General features: G+C 40.9%; 1 protein-coding gene across 1 annotated transcript in view; it reads left to right on the forward strand.

The window, feature by feature from the left end:
• Window positions 1-21,959, forward strand: part of WAPL (WAPL cohesin release factor) — a 120,959-nt gene that overhangs the window by 76,484 nt on the left and 22,516 nt on the right. Inside the window, exons 5-8 of the mRNA XM_045024405.1 lie at window positions 9,618-9,713; window positions 16,298-16,450; window positions 16,709-16,845; window positions 19,418-19,529. Of these exons, the coding sequence (XP_044880340.1) occupies window positions 9,618-9,713; window positions 16,298-16,450; window positions 16,709-16,845; window positions 19,418-19,529 (498 nt within the window). The remainder of the gene's footprint in view (window positions 1-9,617; window positions 9,714-16,297; window positions 16,451-16,708; window positions 16,846-19,417; window positions 19,530-21,959) is intronic.

Raw genomic sequence — 21,959 nt, forward strand, 5'->3', positions numbered from 1 at the left:
ATCATCAAGGGTCTACAACCTATCCTGAAAGACAATCCATCACTCTCACAGATCTTGGGAGACGGGCCAGTCCTTGCTCACAGACAGCCTCCAAACCTGAAGCAAATACTCACCAGCAACCACACCCCATACAACAAAAACACTAACCCAGGAACCTATCCTTGCAACAAAGCCCGTTGCCAACTCTGTCCACATATATATTCAGGGGATACCATCGTAGGACCTAATCACATCAGCCACACTATCAGAGGCTCGTTCACCTGCACATCTACCAACATGAGATATGCCATGATGTACCAGCAATGCCCCTCTGCCATGTACATTGGCCAAACCAGACAGTCTCTACATAAAAGAATAAATGGACACAAATCAGATGTCAAGAATTGTAACTTTTAAAAACCAGTTGGAGAACACTTCAATCTCCCTGGCCACTTGATTACAGACCTAAAAGTTGCAATATTACAACAAAAAAACTTCAGAAACAGACTCCAGCGAGAGACTGCTGAATTGGAATTAATTTGCAAATGGATACCATTAAATTAGGCTTTAATAAAGACTGGAAGTGGATGGGCCATTTCCCCCACTACAGTTCCTCACATCTTCTTGGCAGTTGCTGGAAATGGGACATTTTCATTACCACTACAAACGATTCTTTTTCTCTCCTGCTGATAATAGCTCACCTTAACTGATCACTCTCGTTAGTGTGTATGGTAACACCCATAGTTTCATGTTCTCTTTCTGTGTGTGTGTGTGTATATATATATATATATATATAATCTTCTATTGTATTTTCCACTGCATGCATCTGATGAAGTGGGCTGTAGCCCACGAAAGCTTATGTTCAAATAAATGAAACTGTAAGGTGCCACAAGTACTCCTGTTCTGTTTTCAAGGAAGTCTGTTTGGTAGGAAAGTTTACTTTACCGTATGTGTGTGTGTGTTAACTTAGAATTGCAAACCAGCAGGTGCTACAATCACTGAATTTTTCCCTCCGTGGTACCTGTCAGGGCCTATAACCTGAGACCTGCCACCTAGGGCTGAAGCCCTTGGGCTTTAGCTTTTGGCTCTGAGTGATGGGGCTTGGGTTTCGGTTTCAGCCCGGAGGGTGGAGCTCGGGTTTGAGCTTCGGCCCCTGGCTCCAGCAAGTCTAAGCCAGTCCCGGTGACCCCATTAAAATGGGGTCCTGACCCACAGTTTGAGAACCGCTGCATTAGATTGAGGGTTTCGGACTTTGTGTGGAAAGTATTTGTCATGGTTGGTTAGGAGACTGGTAAGATGTTTCCCACAGCTAAACTATTGGCTTGTGCCCTTCTGATCCATTCAGTCATCTTTCAGTTCATATCCTGTGTAGCCTGTGTTATTTAATGAGCACCTTTTCTATCGCCTGATTAAAAATGAAGGCTGTCTTTACAATAATTTGGTATAACCAAGAAATCATATTGACTTAACTAGGTCTATATCCTTTGCTAATCCAGATGCCTCTGTAAGGAAACTCCGTTACATTGACTACTTAATGGTTTGACTATTTGTGATCATGTGATTTTTTTTTATTTTTTTTTTTTAATTATAGGTATAAATGGACCCAAAGCAACCACAATAAAAACAATTTAACGTCTTAATTTCTTTTTAGGACTGGGATTGAACAGGATTTTAATCAGGATTGACTGATTAGATTTTAAATCAACTATCTGAAGATTGTGTAATGTGAAAGTAACGCTGCACTTTTAATGTATGGAGCTGGAGCGTAACATCTGGGAGCTGTCACAGAATGAAAGTGGGGGCCAACACTTTGGCCTATTAACAGACTAGATAGTGTTCTAGTGGTTCTGCTCATAGGTTGTATTCTTTCCAGTTTCTCTTGTTAAATTGGTGGTGAGCAGGGTGTGATGTGTTGCCATTTTGCGCCACATTCCAGTGTCTGAGTGGAGGCAGAGTTGAGGTCCTCCCAGCTCTATATGTTGAACTGGTTCCCTCCCACGCTCTTCATAAGCAACTATTGCTCAAAACTACAGGAATCCTATGGGGAGTGTTGTCTTTGTCCTCCCACTCTTGGTGTAGACAAAGACATTATTAGCTGCAGCATTTCTGGATGTAGAGAGAGGTGGGGCTGAGAAAGCTAACAAGGGTGACAGAAGCAAAGATTACACAGGGAGAGAGAGAGCAAAGAAAATGGTAACCCCCTCAGTCCTAGCAAAAAAACCAAACCCTGCAGGACAAGGGAAAGATGGCAGTAAAGTAAAGTGGAAAGGGATTTATGTTGTGGTTGGATTGTCTGTCTTTCAGCTATTAATAAAATTAACCTTTTTAGATGAGTATCTTAAAAAAAACTCAAACTTTTCCTGTACATTTGAAAGTGTGTGGTTAGGAGAGGTGATGCCTCACCATACATCTTCCAAAGACAAAAATAAGATTAATGCCCTGGAATAGTGTCAGTGTTTTTCATTTAAAATGATTTAAAGGTGACATGTACCGGGGGAGGGGGAGTGAAGTTGTGGCCTTCTTTTCCCAAGTGCCTGACTGACCATTGTCATGCTGCTGCCAGAGACTCAGCACTGCAGGCTCTTGTCACTCATGTGACCAGACTTTTTACTTTCATAGAGAGGGAGACAGCAGTTCATAGCTCATAATGTGAATAGAAATACTACTTTTGCCTTCAAATCTGCTTACTATAAATTGTAGTCTGAGCTTGTGACTAGCAGTACAGAGTGTTTACCTGTGGCAGAGTTAAATAATTTTGGGCAACATGAGGTTAATTCTTTGGGAAAAATCCCCTACTGCATTAGGCCTTTCCTTAAGTTGAGAATGCCAAAATGGCAAACAAACTAAGGAGAAGGCCAAAAATTTCTTGCTGTTCCCGTAGCCAGTCTTGGTCTAGGCTTACTTAACAGGACAGATGAATGTACAAAATGCACTACTTACAAATCAGTTAGACGTGTTTTCAGGGCTCCAGAAAACCATCCACTGAGCACTTTGGCTCACTTACCGCTTAGTCTGTTGCTTTTGGAGTCACGGAATCTGCTTCATCCTAACTACAGTTGCCAAGAAATAATCCCTCAGTTAGGGAGTAGATCAGGATTGGCTAAGAGAGTCCTATTCCATGCAGCATCAAAGCTGGCAGGAATTCCTCCAGAAGTTGTTAAAAGGGAGTGTTTGAGAGGAATGAGGCCTGCATTTACTGAAATTCCCTCTCTCTTCTAGTTTAGTTCATAGTCTTTACTGGGAAATCAGTCAGGCCTGACCCTTCTTGCTACTATGCTCCCTTCTCCTTGCAATTTCCAACAAAAGTAAATATTTTCCAGTCCCTCAACATTTCTGATGTGGATAGAGCTTCCCTAGTAATAGTTGGGCTTCTCCCTAGTGCCCATTGTACAGACTGCGTCTCTTAGGCCTTGTCTAAACACAAGTTTAAATAGTGGTGTGGTTTTAGGTATAAAATATATGTGGGGATGAGGGAAGGCAACAGGCAATGAACTGTTAGGAAAGACCGAGAAGATGGAATATTCTTTTTGCCGATAGACTAACACAGCTGCTACTCTGAAAGATGGAATATGGGGAGACACAAGGAGAGCAGATAGCCTGATGCTGGCCACAGAGACTAACTGAGGGGAGTGTTGGAGGGAGTCAAAGAAATGGTCAATAAAAAGAGAGTGCAGTCTGAACTAAGTACGGAATGGTGGGATAACCTCACCAGAGTTTAGGAGATGGCACAGGAGTTTCACTTCCACTGCCCGACTCCTGCTGGAAGTGAGTCTGACTCCTCCCTCCTTAGTAATTGGAATTGTCCCAATATGTTGCCTTTTTATGGAGTCACTTGTTTCTTCCTCCCCTTCCTCTCCCCCACTCCTTTTCCCATGTCTTCAGCACTCCTGTGGGTGGGGGTTTTTTTCTCCTTCCTCCAGACAAGCTGTGTGGACTGGAGGATTAATGCTTTTCTGATGATGTTTGTTTTGATTCAAAGGAATGTGTATCTAGCATATCACATACTCTCCCTATTAACTGCTTTTAGGGTTCTGATACGCACATGGTGAGGTGAATGTTAACTACTGGGAAACATGTTAGTTTTTCTTCCTTCATTTGACTGTAATACCATGTTCACTGGATACTTTAAGAACATTAGGTCATCTTCGCAAGTGTCATTGGTATTCATGGCATCAAAATATTTAATGGATATATATTTTCATTTAGTATAGGCTGCAGTTGTGAATGAAAGTTAGAGAAAACATTCTCCTGATTTCACATTACTTTCTATATGAAAATATCATTAAAGCTCTGCCCCATGTCACTAATGGCAGAAATAGGAACAGATATTAGTGCAAGGTTTATATTTAGTCAAAGTAATGGAGAAGTTATCTTTAAGATCTTTGATCGTGTTAAATGTTTTAACAATTCTGACTCAAGAAAAACTGGTTTTGCTTGAGGATATCTGAGGATTATAGTAGGCTGTGATAGTAATTGAGAATGAGTGAACTTTGTCATGATGCTGGACTTCAGCCAAGGTGTATACATTCAGCTATGAAGTACTGATCACTTTGAACTACACACCCCCTTACGTTGAAGCATAAGGATGGGTTGGGAGTTCTGGGGGTCCTGTCAGGGGCGGGGAGTGGTTGGATAGGCATGGGAGTCCCGGGGGTCTGACTGGGGTGTGGATAAGGGTCGGAGCAGTCAGGGGACAGGTAGGGGATAGGGTCCAGTCCGAGGACAAGGAACAGGGAGGCTTAGATAGGGGGTGGGGTCCTGGGCAGCAGCTGGGGGCAGGGGTCCCAGGACGGGGTAGTCAGGGGACAAGGAGCAGAAGGGTTGGGAGTTCTTAGGGAGGCAGTCACCCAGCCCTGACCCCCGAGCCCTGACCCCCACACATACACCATGCCCTCTGCCCTGAGCCCTGTACCTCCCTCATACACACCCAGCCCTCTGCTTGACTCCTGCACCCCCACCCATACCCAGGCCCCCCACATACCCTGACACCTACAGCCCCCCACATACCCAACCCCCAGCCCTCTGGGTCCCAGCCCTGCACAGCCTGCTGCTGGTCTTGGGTTCTGGCTGACAGACCCTTCCCAGCCGGGGTCCCGGCCACAGGCCTTGCTCAGCCCGCTGCCGGCCTAGGTGAACAGAACCCCAGACCAGCGGTGGGCTGAGCGGGCCGGCAGCGTAAGATCAATATTTTAATTTCATTTTAAATGAAGCTTCTTAAACATTTTGAAAACCTTGTTTATTTTACAATACAACACTAATTTAGTTATATAATATATAGACTTATAGAGAGAGACTTTCTAAAAAACATTAAAATGTATTACTGGCACCCAAAACCATAAATTAGAGTGAATAAATGAAGACTCGGCACACCGCTTCTGAAAGGTTGCCGACCCCTGGTATATGCTTTTAGGAAATGATCTTTTCAAAATGACAGCCACAACTGTGCATATTATGAAATCATTGGTATTAGTTTTGCTCTTGCGTGCCAACCCATCCAAAAAACCAGACACCCTCGCCCCCCAGAATATTATGTTCTTGAGGCATAGTTTCAAACAGCTAATAAATAATATATAATAATAATAGGAGATAGATATATCTCCTAGAACTGGAAGGGACCTTGAAAGGTCATTGAGTCCAGCCCTCTGTCTTCACTAGCAGGACCAAGTACTGATTTTTGCCCCAGATCCCTAAGTGGCCCCCTCAAGGATTCAACTCACAACCCTGGGTTTAGCAGGCCAATGCTCAAACCACTGAGCTATCCCTCCCCCTCTGCATGAAAACAGCAGCTGTCATTTTTATAAGCAGAGCATTACACATTTAATGGATGAAGAAGGAGAGTGAAGATCTCTCCACTCTGCTCTTCAGCAAAAGATACAGCTAACTATATCTTACAATGTATAACATTGCAAAAATGACAGTGAAACAGTGAATTTCCCCCGTTACGCAACACTAAGCTTTCTTTATAAACCTCACTCTAGGTCATTATTTTATAGCACCCCAAAATCCCAATCTAGTTTTTATACATGAGACAAATTCAGGCAGAAATGCAGATGAAATCAGTGAGATAGGAAATATATTACAAGGCTATCACTTGAACTCATTATAGATATCAATAGGTTTTGTAGTATCCTTTGTGTAAGAAAATTGAAAAAATGATAGGTTAATCACTTTGTGAGCCTGTTAATCCCTATGGAATTGTTATAAAGGTTGTGTGTTCTATTTTGGGGGGAAATTAGAACACATTCACAAATTACCAAAAAAAAAAAAAAAAGTCAGTGTTGTAACAAAACTTTTCTGAGAAATCTGGGATTTTGAACTGTTTGAGCAGGTGAGCTTTTTCTTTCCTTGATCAGTCCTTTTAAAATAGGCTCACCATAGCAACATTGTTCATATTTAAATGGTCTGTTTCTCAACTCCAGTTTTGCTATAGACTAACATAAAACAAATTTCCAAAATATTAGTCGGCCTGGTACTTACTGGTCACTTAGTGATCACTCATAACTTCTTCACAGCTGATTCTTCAGTTATCCTTGCTCTGTTACAAGGAAGAGCCCATATCCCTGTAGAAGCAGTGGCTAAGGGGGAAAAAACATAGTAGCTTCCACTAGGATTCCTTCAGTTATATAAGGATTAAGAGGATCTAAAGCACCAGCAGAACTGGAATCAACATCTGACAAAAAATATTTCACATGAAAATGGGGCTCTGGAGAGGAGAGTTGAAGCTAAGCAGGAGTGAATGTACTTGGATCTCTGCTTCTGCTGAACTGTGTAGCGCTAACATGGCACACAGTAATCTGGACCAGGAACTGAAGGGATCTGGGGGTGAAGAAATTAGTTTGATAAATGCACAGATTAATGAAGTACTAGAGTTACCACAGGGAAGGTATGTCATCACAAATGGGATTATTTAGAAGTTGAGGTGGGAGGTAGTTTAAGAGGCAGCAATGGTCCATGATGGGAAAATTTTCCCAATACATCTTTCAGTTCAAGTTCAGACTCCTTGATGGGAGACCATTTAAATCAATCTTTTTTTGCTTTAGGGTAGCCATTTTATAATAGTCCTTTCTACAATTTGTAACTTTTGTCACTAGGTTTCATTAATGGAAAGGCATTAACAGAGTTTTATACAAATACTTGAAGAAACTTCATCTGGGTAATCAGAGTGTTTCTTAACATGTTTATGTTCAGTGCCGTTGTCCTGTAAATTAAGACCACTCCTGCAAAGTTTTATGCAGAGTTGTGCACTTTCCTTCTCCAATTCTAAGATTAAACTGACCCTAAGTACATTCAGTACTGGTGAGTGAGTGAGTGTGTGTGTGTGTGTGTGTGTTTTTTCTTAAAGCAGGTCTGTAGATTTGAATCTAGGAAACTCTGTCTCATATGCCTTCAGACACAAATGACAGTTTGGCCGTATTGTGGTTACTTGTGGACTACTCTACATCACTGTTAAGACATCCTCGTGGCTTGATTAGTAATCCAAATTTTAGAAATGCAGAATTGGAAATACAGAGGATTACATGTCAGGATTGAGTTAGAGGTGAAGGAAAATCTTCCACATCTCCTGGCAAGCACCAAATAATCCCTTATTTTGTATGAGTACCCACTTCACTTTAATTTAAAAAAAAGAAAACAAATCTCCAGAAAATGTCCAATTTTTTTAGTATACAGAAATGTATTTATTTAAATGGGGCTACTTTTAACACACTGATATTTGATTGTGATCTTAAAAATAAGAAACTGTGAATGAATTTTACTGGGTCTTTAGAAAGACTAGTTTTGGTCAGTATAAAGCAGTATGTGTTTGTTATTGGGCTCCATTTCCCTAGATATTAAATTCCAGGATTTGAAAGTTCAGTTTACCAGGGTCTAATACAGGGATGGGCAAACTATAGCCCATTGTCTGAATCTGGCCGCTCAGGGGTTTGGATCCGGCCCGTGGGATTGCCACCCCCGGAGTGGCGCAGGCCAGGGCAGGCAGGCAGGGAACCTTCCCTGGCTCTGGTGTGCGCTGCTGCCACCCTGGAGCCACTCCAGGGAAGCAGTGCTGGGCTAGACTCCAAACCCCTCCTGCACCCTACATCACAATTAAATAACCCTGCAGGCTGAGCCCCATGAGCCTGAATCAGTTGGCATGGGTCAGCCATGTGTGTCTAATTGCAGTGTAGACATACCTTTAATCACATAATTGGAGCCCTAGTTTCAGCTATTGTTCCTCTTTTTTTCCTTTATTCTTTTTTTTTTCTTTTGCTGTCATCTTTTTGTGTTTCATTTGTATTGATTGTAAGCTCTGTGGGGCAGGAGCCATCTTTCTCTTCTCTAAAGAGCAGTGAAAAATTGTGGTGCTATACAAATGTTTAACAGTAATGCAGCTAATTGGTGGACATGACACACAGTAGAAATTCCACTTCTGAGCATTGGCCTTCTAAACCCAGCGTTGTGAGTTCAATCCTTGCGGGGGCCATTTAGGGATTTGGGGCAAAAATCTGTCTGGGGATTGGTCCTGCTTTGAGCAGGCGGTTGGGCTATATGACCTCCTGAGGTCCCTTCCAACCCTAATATTCTATGATTGTTCCTGACCTCCCCAAAAATCTTTAAATTTATGATAGTAGGAAACCTACCAATGTACATAATGTCATGTTTACTACACCTTCAAAGAGAGCATGCATAGTCCAATAAGAATAGGGTTTTTAGGCATAGGTTTACATTACTTTTTGGGCACAAGACTTTTTTTTTCTTGTGCACGGCTTCCCTTTTTGGTCATTTTTAAACGTTAAAAATAGTTTGAATACAAAAGGAAAAAGCTACTTCACATGATTAGTGGGGGCTTATCTAACGGAAAACTAGAATATGTAGTTTACTGCTTGAATTATGTTTATGAATCAGATTTCCAGGCGTATGTAAAATAAATCATATTAGTATATTTATCCTTAACTGCTATTTCATGTGTTAAGCTTTTTTCATTAAACTACTGAGGAAAATTTCATTTTTATATATCTCTTTTTTGGTTTGTCCTGACACATGTATGGGCAGCAGTTAGAAAGAATTCTGCTAACTATTTTAACACGTGGCTGTATCAATGGGATAAGAGAAATTCTCAAACGAAATGCATCAATTTAAGATAAATGACCAGATCCAAGTATGTTGGCTTTACATTTTTAATTAAATCTTCAGTGTATATGTCTGCTGGTAATGTATAACAGATAAGTTTGGCTAATATAAGTCAGTAGGAATGCTGAAAATTATTTTAATTTAAAAGAAGCTTTAATGTAGACATCAGAAGGATATTCACTTTGAAATATGTATGTTATATTCTTCATAAATTCATGGTTTTACACCTGAAAACATGAAATGAATGTTACCTATCATTCTTAAAATTAGAATGGTCGGGGTCAAATCAGCTTAAAGCTGTGTCAAGTAATTTGTATTGAAAAGGAACTTAATTTAAAGTAAAATTCCTGTGATGTTGCAATGAGAACATGAGGAAAAGAGGTAAGTTAATTTTGAAACATCATTTAGTTTTTTTTAAGTATTAACAGGTATAAAATGTTAAGAAATGAGATTTCTTTTTGTTGGCAAAATATTCACTGATAGTGCTACATTTCTATTAAGATATAACAAGCAATTATTTTATTTTTCAGTCTCCAACAAAAGCTGTGTATAATGCTAGGCACTGGAACCAGCCAGAGTCAGAGGCTTTACCGGCACAACCAGTATTGAAAATTCCAACCATCCCAGTGAGTAGGCTTTTTTTTTCTTCTTCTTCTTCTTCAAAACTTTATTAATTCTCCCTAAACGCTGACCAATATTTGGAAATGATGAAGACAGGCTAGCCAGGGTAGTAGTAACTCAGAATGAAGTCCAAATGGTCATGTTAGCCACTGGGTGTAAGAGTCAAAAGAAATTGAATTGGAGGGGGAATCCTCTAGTAAATTCTAAAGGGAAAAAAAATTACTAGAGTTAAAAACTTGATTTCATTGTTCTTTTTAAATATGAAAATCAAATATTTTAAATGACGTGTGAATTGTTCTAATGAGCTGGATAAGACCGTTTTAAGAAATAATGTTTTGCTCTGATATCTAGGATATATAGACTGAACAAATCAAACATAACAAAAATGTCCACAGAAATTATTGGTGAAAGGAGAAGGCTAAGTGCCATGAACCATTCTTAATGAAAAATAATTCTGAATACAGTCTGTTCCAGGTAGGAATGTATCAGTGGATTGTCATTGAGAGAGAAAAGGGGTTGGTTGCTGGCCGGCCAGACTCATCAATTTCAGTGTTAGTCAACAGTTACGTTAAACAGAATCCAGTGCTTTTGGCCTATATATTTGTCTAGAAGCTGTCACTTAAGTGAAGAGATTTCTGTTTTAGTGACTCTGCTTTTGTTTTATATTCAGTCAACTGAAGTAATCAAAGTGTAAATAATTTAATACTGCTACACCCTCGGCATCCATTGTCCTAATTCTTCAGTTATTTCCCACATGAGCCTGACTTCCTTCACCCTTCTGTTTTGAGGTTGACCACTTTAGCCTATTGGATCCGGATCCTTCTTGATTACTTCACAGTCCCCATTGCCTTTTATAGTGGAGCCTCCCTAAAATGTTAACTATTTTGCCTGGGACTTTTAAGTCACTTTTTAAAAATAACTCTTAGTTATTAACATTATTGGGGGGAAAAGGGAAGGTCTCAGGGCCATGATCCCTTCAACAAAAACTGCAGTGAGGCACAACACTCATAAATCTAGATTGAAACTTGTTGTTCTTCACTGAATACGCTAAACCTTTTATTCACTGCATAAATTAACAAGGTCAGCCTTCAAGTCAGCTACTCACATAACAGCAAAAACTGATTTCTTTGCTCATAGCTCTTCTTAGATACAAAATCTTGGAGGCCTCCAAATCTTTCTATATATTTTTTTAAATAAACTGCTAGATAATTAACATTTTTAATCTATTCTCTCTAGATTAGGGATAGAGGCCTCATAGTGTATAGAATAGGCTTTTCATTTTCATCAATTTTTCACTTAATATTTGGGATTCTGGCTGTCAAAATATTACTTCAGGAATATGGTAGAGGTCTGATTAGCCTCAGTCCTCTAAAGGAATTGTTACTGTGACAAGAAAACAAACATGTCCTCCATTGCCCAAGAGGTCTATGTATACGTTGAGTCCCTGGATAAGAAAGTGTGCTCTCAAAGGTATTTTTAGCAACAAAGTTATTGGCTTTATTTTTATAGTTTATATGACCAAGGTTTAAGAATAGCTGTGGTATTCCCCTGTGGTTCAAAAGTTAAAGTCACCCATGAGAACCAGGGCCTGTGATCTAGCAACTTCTGTTAGTTGCTGGAAGAAAGCCTCATCCACCTCATCCCCCTGGTCTGGTGGTCTGTAACAGACTCCCACCACGACATCACCCTTGTTGTTCATACTTCTAAATTTAATCCAGAGACTCTCAGGTTTTTCTGCAGTTTCATACTGGAGCTCTGAGCAGTCATACTGCTCTCTTACATACAACGCAACTCCCCCACCTTTTCTGCCCTGCCTATCCTTCCTGAACAGTTTATATCCATCCATGACAGTACTCCAATCATGTGAGTCATCCCACCAAGTCTCTGTTATTCCAATTACATCATAATTCCTTGACTGTGCCAGGACTTCTAGTTCTCCCTGCTTGTTCCCCAGGCTTCTTGCATTTGTGTATAGGCATGTAAGATAACTCACTGATCGTCCTGATGTCCCAGTATGGGGCTGGAGCCCTCCCCTCTTGCACTCACCTACTTGTGCTTTCTCCCGATATCCCACTTCCCCACTTACCTCGGGGCTTTGGTCTCCTTCCCCCGGTGAACCTAGTTTAAAGCCCTCCTCACTAGGTTAGGCAGCCTGCTTGCAAAGATGCTCTTCCCTCTCTTTGTGAGGTGGAGCCCGTCTCTGCCTAGCAATCCTTCTTCTTGGAAGACCATCCCATGGTCAAAGAATCCAAACCCTTCTCTCCGACACCATCTGCGTAGCCATTCGTTGATTTCCACTATTTGACGGTCTCTACCCTGGCCTTTTCCTGCCACAGGGAGGATAGACGAGAACACCACTTGTGCCTCAAACTCCTTTATCCTTCTTCCCAGAGCCAGGTAGTCTGCAGTGATACGCTCAAGGTCATTCTTGGCAGTGTCATTGGTGCCCACGTGGAGAAGCAGGAAGGGGTAGCGATCCGAGGGCTTGATGAGTCTCGGGAGTCTCTCCGTCACATCGTGAATCCTAGCCCCTGGCAAGCAGCACACCTCTCGGTTTTCCCGGTCAGGGCGACAGATAGATGACTCAGTCCCCCTGAGGAGAGAGTCCCTGACCACCACCACCCTCCTCCTCCTCCTCCTCCTCTTGGGAGTGGTGGTCGTGGAACCCCCATCCCTAGGACGGCGCATCTCATGCCTTCCAATCAGTGGAGTCTCCTTCTGTTCTGTTCCCTCAGATGTATCATCCACTCCACTCTCTGCATTAGTACCTGCGGAGAGAACATGAAAACGGTTGCTCACCTGCATCTGTGTTTCTGGTACATGGACGTTTCTGGTACTTTTTCCTCTTCTGGAAGTCACATGCCGCCAATTATCCTCGCTGGCCTTCTGTCCACGCTGCGTAGCCTGCTCTGACTCTTCAGAACATTGTACCCGCTGAAGCTGATCCTGACGTCTATCCAGGAAATCCTCATTTTCTTTTATGGAACGCAGGGTTGATATTCGTTTCTCCAGACCTTGAATCTTCTCTTCCAATATGAAGATCAGCTTTCACTTTGTACAGACAAAGTCACTTCTATCCTATGGAAGGAAGACAAACATGGCGCATCCTGTGCAGGTCACAACAGCGGATCGCTCAGCATCCATAGTCTCTTCCTTCTAAGAGCTTCCTTACTTGTGGCAGACGCTACTCAGCGGAACCTGCGAGGGGGGGGGGGAAGGGCTCAGTAGGCTCTCTCCAGGCGAACTCCCTACTTCCTGTAGGACTAGCTGTTCTTCTCTTTTTTCCTTGCCCTCTCGCCTTCAGCGACCACCTGCTGTGCCCCTCCTTCATTTTCCAACTCTGCAAACCTGTTCCTGAGCTCTATTTCTCCTTCACTGGCCCGTCTTTTCCTCTGCCTGGTTCTCTTAGTCACATGCTTCCATCGTCCACTTTCCTCACCCAGCAGTCTCCCCTCAGAATTCTTTGGTCCTGCTTCCATCTGCAAGCCTGAACTTATTCCTTCAGCCTCCTCATGTCTTTGCTCCATCATCCGCTCGAATCCCCTTCTAAACTCAACCAGAGTTTCCACCTGCATCTTCAGTCCTCGGATCTTTTCTTCCATCAGGTCTATCAGGCGGCACTTCATGCAGATGAATCTCTTTTCAGGTACCCCCTCCAGGATCATGTACATGCCGCAGCTTCCACATCCAGACATCCGCACTGTGTCTTTCACTGCTGCCTCTGTATCGGTCATAGCCTTCCCACCTAAAACCTGTTAGTCCAAGAAACACAAACCAAAACAAACCCCCAGCAGGCACCAGAACACCGGCAGACCACCACCCACTCCCTTCACTAGGCTGTCAGTTCCTCTGCCTAGGTCTCTAAGTCTCCCCCACAAACTCCCACTGAAACTCCCCTGTTTACAGCTCTGTTTGCTGGCTGCTGTGCCACTGCAGCAGTCTATGCCGCTGCTTGCTTGGCTGGCTACCTTTATAGGATCCGTAAGCAGAGAAGTCCCACCCCCTAATCAGGGCTCAGCTTCTCTCCCAGCACACTGCCCCTACCAAACTACAAAATACAATACACAAAATACAACCACCTGCTCCTCCAACAGAACTCCCACTGAAACTCCCCTGTTTACAGCTCTGTTTGCCAGCTGCTGTGCCGCTGCTGCTGTCTATGCCGCTGCCTGTCTGGCTGGCTACCTTTATAGGACCCCAAAAGGGGTATTGAAGATATCCAACGCCTTGTGGCAAACCCCCTCCTCTCTGCTCCCCGTTTCCAAACAGGTAGAAGGTAAGTACTTTGTCCCAACTAAGGGGTATGAGTACCTTTACTCTCATCCTGCCAAAAATTCCCTGGTGATCGAGGCAGTTAACCACAGGGAATGCAAGGGGCTCCCCGGAGCTACCCCCAAAAATAAAGACTCTAAGAGACTGGACTTGTTCGGATGGAAAATTTATTCCTCATCTAGCTTACAGCTGAGAGTGGCCAACCACCAGGCCCTCCTTGGCTGCTGTGACTTTAATATGCTGCAAACCGCAAGCAAGTGCGAGAATGCCCTCCCAGAAGGTTCCCGTAAAGAATTCCGGGCAATCTTCAATAAGGGCATGGCCGCTGCCAGGGCAGCCCTTCAAGTGGCGTCCGACGCAGCAGACTCCGCCGCCCGCAGCATAGCATCTGCCATCTACCTGTGGCGAGCATCCTGGCTGCTCCTCTCTGGTTTGTCCTCCAAGGCTCAGCAGTTGATTCAGGACCTCCCCTTCAATGTCCAGGCCCCGTTTGCAGAGCAGGCAGACAACAAATTACATGGGCTGAAGGACTCCCAAACAACCCTAAAGACCCTGGGGTTCTACATTCCGGTCCCGGCATGTAAGCGGTTCAAACTGCAACTACCCCAGGGGCAAGGAAGCCAGCCCCGGCAGGACCTGCAACACAAAATCCCCAAGGGCTATAGGCTGCACATGAGCCACCCACCCCCACCCTCTGCACAGTCAGGCTGGACCCACTCCAAGCAAGGAGCTAAAAAGTCATTTTGATGGTACGCCCAAGGGCGACCTACCAGTCTATTCCCTGGATCTGATTTTTCCCAATTTTTGGCAACCACCTTTCCTCCCAGCATGGTCAGTGATAACTTCGGACCGCTGGGTCCTCAGTACGGTGGCACACAGCTACACCCTCCAATTTATTTCCACTCTCTCCCCCCCACCCCTTTCCATCTTTAGGGACTCTTCTCACAAGAGTCTTCTCGAGCAGGTGGTTCAGGGGTCTTACAGCTGGGGGCAGTGGAGGAGGTCCTGCCTCTTTACTGGAACAAGGGTTTCTATTTCCATTATTTTCTAATCCCAAAGGCCAAGGGTGGTCTGCGTCCCATCCTGGACCTGCAAGACTTCAACAGATACCTAAAGAAGCTAAAGTTTCACATGGTCTCCCTGGCATCCGTTATCCTCTCCCTGGATCTAGGAGACCGGTATGCCGCCCTTGACCTGAAAGTTGCATACTTTCACAGAGTGATCTTTCCAGGACACGCATGCTTTCTCTGTTTTACATTTGGTTTGACCCACTACTTGATTGTGGTCCTTCTGTTTGGCCCGGCTACAGCACCAAGGATGTTTACCAAGTGCATGGCAGTAGTTGCGGCCTACCTCAGGCGTCGGGGTATCCAGATTTACCTGTACCTCAACGACTGGTTGGTTAAAGGCAACTCCAAGCCTCAGGTCCAACACAACATCACTGTACTATAAGCCACGTGTCACTCCTTGGGACTCTATTGGTCACCCACAAACAGTCCACATTAGTTCAAGTTCAAAGGATAAAATTCATAGGTGCCGTGCATAAAATATAAATGTGAGTACATATAAAAACCAGTGCAGGAAGAATTCCATTAATTTGTGGAAGCATCCTAAATCTATTGAGGTTTCCACAGTGCCCCACAACACTTCCTCTATACATGTTCTCTTATGCTAGGGAAGAAGCTGGGAAGCCTGCCTCCTGCATACAGGAAGCATTTTCAGTGGTCAACGGCAGGAGACAAATCTCCTGCTAGCTGCAGCCACAACTAGAACAACAGCTTCTAGGTAACCAGTGGTGAGAATTTTAGGTAATATAATTTCCAACCCACCTGTGTTGGGACAAAGGTAAAAATTCAGTGTCATACCCATATCAGGACTAGTGGAAAGTGTGCTAATGGCTGAATATAGCAAGCAGCTCAGTAATGCTTGGAGCCTCCAGGAAGTAAGATGGTCAGTGTAGTAGTAAGAGGCAACAAAGAATTTAAACTTTTTTTTTTTTAAAGACCAAACTTGGTAATTTTACCTTCCCTGGTGATCAGTTAAAGTTAATCAGTGCAAAAGATTCCATCTGCTCTTTTAATTTTGAAGTCCCACCAGACCCTGTCTCTCTCTTTCTTAAATAAAGTTTTTTATATTTAAAGTACCATTTAAGTGATCTGGCATATTCCAGATTTGATGAATGGTGCAGGTACACCTCTGTCTTAGAAAACCCAAGCTTTGAATTTGAACTTTCACACTCGGCTCTATTTCCGTATGTATTTGGTATATGTTTGCACACTCAAAACATCTGCCCATTTAAGCACTTTCTTATTGATAGGTAAGGCTATCGTCAAAGGAGGCAGTTCATAAAGATGATGGAGTTTTTAAGGCTCCTGCACCACCTCCCAAAGTGATAAAAACTGTAACAATACCTACTCAGCCCTATCAAGAGATAGTAACTGCATTGAAATGTAGGAAAGAAGACAAAGAAGTAAGTATTTTCAAGAAATTTTTAAGGTAATTATTGGTATTTCTAATATATACTGAAGGAATAGTGTCAAAGTGAGGCTTTAGCTTTCATCATTAAAGTTAATGGTTTTATGTCTGATTAGTTGAATGACCTAAATTGTCTTCAGTAAAATATTAATTAAAATTTGTTTCATTTTTTAAAGATAACATTAAATGTGTTAATTTTATAATCTATCCCAACAGCAATTTATTGTGTTCAAAATATATTTGTATCTTCCAGTTATACACTGTTGTTCAGCATGTAAAGCACTTCAATGATGTAGTGGAATTTGGTGAAAATCAAGAGTTCACAGATGATATTGAGTACTTGCTAAGCGGACTGAAGAGCAATCAGCCTCTAAACACACGTTGCCTTAGGTGAGAGATATTAACATAAAATATCTTGTATATATTTATTGTATTCAAAGGAAAAAAGTGAGTTAAATATATTTTTATTAAATATGGGATCTGACTTTTAAAATGTTGTTAGTAGTTACCTGGAGTTTCTGCTGCCTGGAACAAAAAAACAAAACAAAACAAAAATACATCTGAAAATATTGGAGACGACATTTACAGAATATCAAGAGTATGAATGTATAATGTGGGGAAGGATAAAAGAGGATTTTGTGCAGTAAAATTACATCCCCAAATTTACTATTGTACTGCTTGATGACAAAGATTACACTTTAACTTTTCTTTGTTTAGATATGATTATAAGCAAGGAAGCATCTATCCACTGTTCTTTAAAAGAAAATTCAGTTTTTAAATAATTATTTATATATGCGGAAAGCATCCCCAGACACTTACTGACAGTGATAATATAATATCATGCTGAAGTTTCCTTCATTCTGCCAACAGTCTGTTCTTTATTTCCTATTGAGAATGCCATAGCCAACACTGGTGCTCACTGCAACTTTTGCAGGCCTGGGGTTAACTATCAATCCTTGTTAGAATTCTGGCAATGTAAAACATGAACATTAGATTATAGTCAGTCTTTTGTTAAATTTTGCTCATCTCTAGATTTGCATCTTGCATTGTACAATTAAATCCTGTTCTTAACAAAAATGGAATTAGATGTATAAATTATCGTGTTGAAAATATTTATTCATGATCACTGTTTTCTACAGTTTGTGGATCTAAAAAACCAAAGAGAATGGTTCTTCAGCAATTTAAAAAAAAAATCCCTTTTATCTTCCATACTGGTATAATTCTTTGTGTACAGCTGTGGCAAAACTGCAATTATCGTAGAAGAAAACCTTGAACTATAGATTTAGATGACAGTGAAATTTTATTTGGCATCCTGAGATGTATCAAAAACAGCTACAGAACTTTAAAAAGCAGATATTAAATCAACCGTTTCCTCCAGGTAACTCAACAAATTGCAGTAATGTTGATTGATTTAACATAACTTGCAGAAATCTCAATCCTCCTGTTTGCGTTATTTATATATGCAATTATGTAAATAAACAATATAACTAACAATTTTAGAATTAAGTTATTCACGTTAGGGATGCAAAATGTTAACCAGTAAGCATTAGTCTTACTGGTTAACCCGCCTTAACCGTTAACCCCTGGACTGGCCAGCCGACCCCAGCAGCCCTGCGCCAGCTGGAGTGGGCCTGGCCCTCGCCGCTTAATCAGATAACTGTTGAAATATTTTTAGATTGTTAACTTCTTAAACTGTATTTACATCCCTAATTCACATTCAATACACAATAAATTTCCAGAATTCTTTTAAATCTTGTTCTTTACTTCTAAAGTTATATAGGGTCTAACTTGTACTCATTGGAGGAAAGTTCAGTCAACGAATTGCAAGGTGTGTGTGTGTGTGTTCCAAAGAAAACGATATATGGGGGTAAGGATAGCAGTAGACTTAGGGGAATTAGAAGCCTTGTTTTCTAGCTGAACCTCTTTGAATGCTGTTGCTGTGATTGGAGACTGTAAAAGATCTAAACATGATGTTCTCATATGATTTTTAAAGGTTGCTTTGGTTTTATAGAAGATTTTTTTTATTTCTCTTGCGCCTTTGGAGACATTTAAGCTTTTAATTTATTATTATAAAGGTAAGAAAGCCTTAAAACAAAATTGAGTGCTAAGAAACTTCACACATTTTAAAGGAACACTTTTGTAAAACCTAGATGGTAGGCTGTGCTGGGTACACCTGAAAATTCAGACAGTCGTAACTAGAGCTATGAAAAGCACACTTCTTTTAAAAAAAAAAAAAGTCTGAGAGGGAAGAGAAGGAACAAAAACACCCCCAAATCCATGACTACCCATTCTAAGCTGGCATTTTGAATACGGACACGGGAGGGGAGGATCTGGAGTAAAAGAGAGGTGTGCGTACCTGATGATTTGGTGTGCAGAGCCCTCTTTTTCCTCTAGTTCAAAAGTGATTTGTTGGGTTATTCCAAACTTTCCCCACCAAAATCCAATCCTCCACCTGGCCTCAGATTAGCTATGTGAAACTTCAGGATAAATTGATATTTCACAATATTGCATGGGGAGGAGGGATTACAAATAGTTAGGCATATAATAGAAACAGTTTTTTAACTTTTAACCAGGGTGTCAGTTCACAATACACTTTTCTTGATCCTCTTCACCAAGTTGGTGTGTCTTACTACTGAAAGTTTTTCTTTCAGCTAAAAGTTGTTCCTAAAACACTTGATGTTATCCATTTGCAACCCTATTGTAGCTAACATTAAAAGAAGAAACAAGACTTAGCCCAATATGAGTAAGCAATTCTAAAACAGAATGCTACATATCTTCGCCATTAGAGATTGGCGGTAAACCGTACAAGAATATATATAACAAGCCTTTTTATCAGCCCACAAATAGTTGGATTTTCTGATGTACACATATTAATGTTCATTAGACTTGTTTACTTAACTAGCCTTTTTTAAAATAAATATAGTCACTTTCAGACACGTTAATGCCTGTCTGTTTTTTCCAGTGTTATTAGCTTGGCGACAAAGTGCGCCATGCCTAGTTTCCGAATGCACCTGAGAGCACATGGAATGGTAGCCATGGTCTTCAAAACACTGGATGACTCCCAACACCACCAGGTATTCAAATTTCATGTATTCTATGTAATTTGTTAGTTTCAAGTCACATTGGGATTGATATACGTAAATGAATGGAGATGGTAGAAATATAGAAATTTATTTATTAGGTTTTTAGTATAGATTGATTGCATTTGTTTAGCATTTTTCTGGAAATATTGGCCAGACTTTAGAAGTCTACACAGAAATTATAACATGGGAAATTCAAGAGAGTTCATGTGTTCTCTTGTGTGCAATCAAAGATGGCAAAAACTCTTGATTTCTTTCCCCCGCCCCCCCCCCCGCCCCATCCTTCCCCACACACTTTTTTGAGGCTTGATAACGCTTGTTTAAAATTCATAGTCTTAAAAACTTTGGTTCTGAGTTTAGGTTTATGATTTCAAATTTTTATCCATTTTAAATTTATTCATTACATTTAGTTTAAAAGTAGTACTTAGAAAAGTTAACACTAATATTCTATTTTTCTTTCCAATTTCATTGTAGTAAAAATAAAGAATAATCCAGATATTTATCTCCAAACTTAAACGCATCAGTGTAAAAATAGCTTGAATGTAGATATTCTCCTTTTTTCCTTTGTAGTTGTCTACAGTGTGTACATGCTATGTTAGTGTTCTTAAGCAGTGCTGTAAGTTTTAGGGTGGCACAGCATTAACTAGTAATGAAAGATCTTGAAAGAAATCAGCTACCCTAACCAGTGAGATGAAACTGAAGCTATATGAGTTTTCCTGTTCCCCCAAACGTCACAAGTTGGGTTCAACTTCAGTGGAAACCATTTCTAAGACTTGTAGCTGCCATTATTTTTGTCCCCAAGACGTTTGTGGAGAATGCCATGAGGAGGGATTGTTACAGAAGCTGATTTTGGAAACATCCATTTGATCCTTTGTGTAGTTAATAAATCTTGAAGTCCAACCAGCTGTTTCTTTGACCTCTCTTGTATGTTGACTTGACAAAATACATGGGAGAATAATGTTGAATTTGCTGTCTTCCCGCAAGTAATCAAATAGTGGTCATGAGAGCCATGGAAATGCTAATAAGTACATTTTAAAATTAAATAAGATCTCATGTAGTCATGAAGCTGAGGGTAGCCAAACACAGGCCATTTCTGTGTGACAGGAAAGTTGTTGAGGGAGTAACTTGGAGCTCATTGCTTTGGCTAATGCATGGTACGCATGTGCAACAACATCTTGTACTATGTTGTCTTTGACCATTGCCATCACTTCTTTATTTTCAGATGAACTAAAACACCAGTTTCAAAAAAGTACTTGCAATATATGATTGCAGCAAAAAACCACAACATTTAAATTGTTACTTTTTTCCAGAAATATATTTGACCAAGTAAACATCCACTTTCAATATGTTGAAAAGTTAGGTTTTCATATAATGTCATAGAATATCAGGGTTGGAAGGGACCTCGGGAGGTCATCTAATCCAATCCCCTGCTCAAAGCAGGACCAATCCTCAGACAGATTTTTGCCCCAGATCCCTAAGTGTGCCCCCTCAAGGATTGAATTCACAACTCTGCATTTAGCAAGCCAGTGCTCAAACCACTGAGCTATCCCTCCCCCCATGTCTTTTAAATGTATTTTAGATAAAGAGACTAAGACATTCTGAACAGCTAATTTTATGTTTTTGTCAATAATTGTGTGATATTCTGTAACTGGACATACATATTTATGCTTTACATGAAATAATCCCGCTGCATACTTCCTCACTGCTGTTGCATTGAACATCTGTGTTTCACTAACATTTTTAATTTTGTTCAAATGATTAGAAATAGATTTTGCCCCCAAGTCTCAACAAGAGCAACACAGAATTCAAGCCCATCCAAAAGGAAATGGGGAAACAGTTACTTCAAAATAGAAAAATTGAATTACTTGTACCATATGGCATTGTGTCCATTTCATGACATAGGTAGTGCTAGCTTCACTTGGATTTAGAACGGTTTTGAAGAAGGAAACGTGTGTGTGTGAGAGAGAGAGACAGAGAGACAGTTGATAGTTTGGGAAAGAGAAAAGGCTTTGCCCCAAATGACAACATAATTGGAAATAAATGTTGATGATCAATTATTACTTCTACTGCAACTATTACTCTATAATGGATTTGAGATAATAAGATTGTTAGTTTACCTAATGAGGGTATGAAATAGTAGTTGCAATGAATAAATTATTTTGTGCCCAGTAGGCACAATAAAATTACCAGTTATCTCAGAGTTATTCCCAAATACAAATTGTCATCTTTGAAAAATACTTGTTCCACCTAATTGGTAAACTGGTATTTAAACTGCAGTTTCTTGATTAACTATCTTTTTCAGAATATGCTGTGAATGCTTCAGAGTAGTAGATTATTAATTTTTAAAATAAATGTTTTCATGAAAATTTTCAGTTACACGCAAAAACATGTTTCTAATGTCTTGAACATGTGAATAATTCAGAA

The sequence above is a fragment of the Mauremys mutica genome, chromosome 7 (genome assembly GCF_020497125.1).
Source record: "Mauremys mutica isolate MM-2020 ecotype Southern chromosome 7, ASM2049712v1, whole genome shotgun sequence".
Taxonomy (NCBI): Eukaryota; Metazoa; Chordata; order Testudines; family Geoemydidae; genus Mauremys; species Mauremys mutica.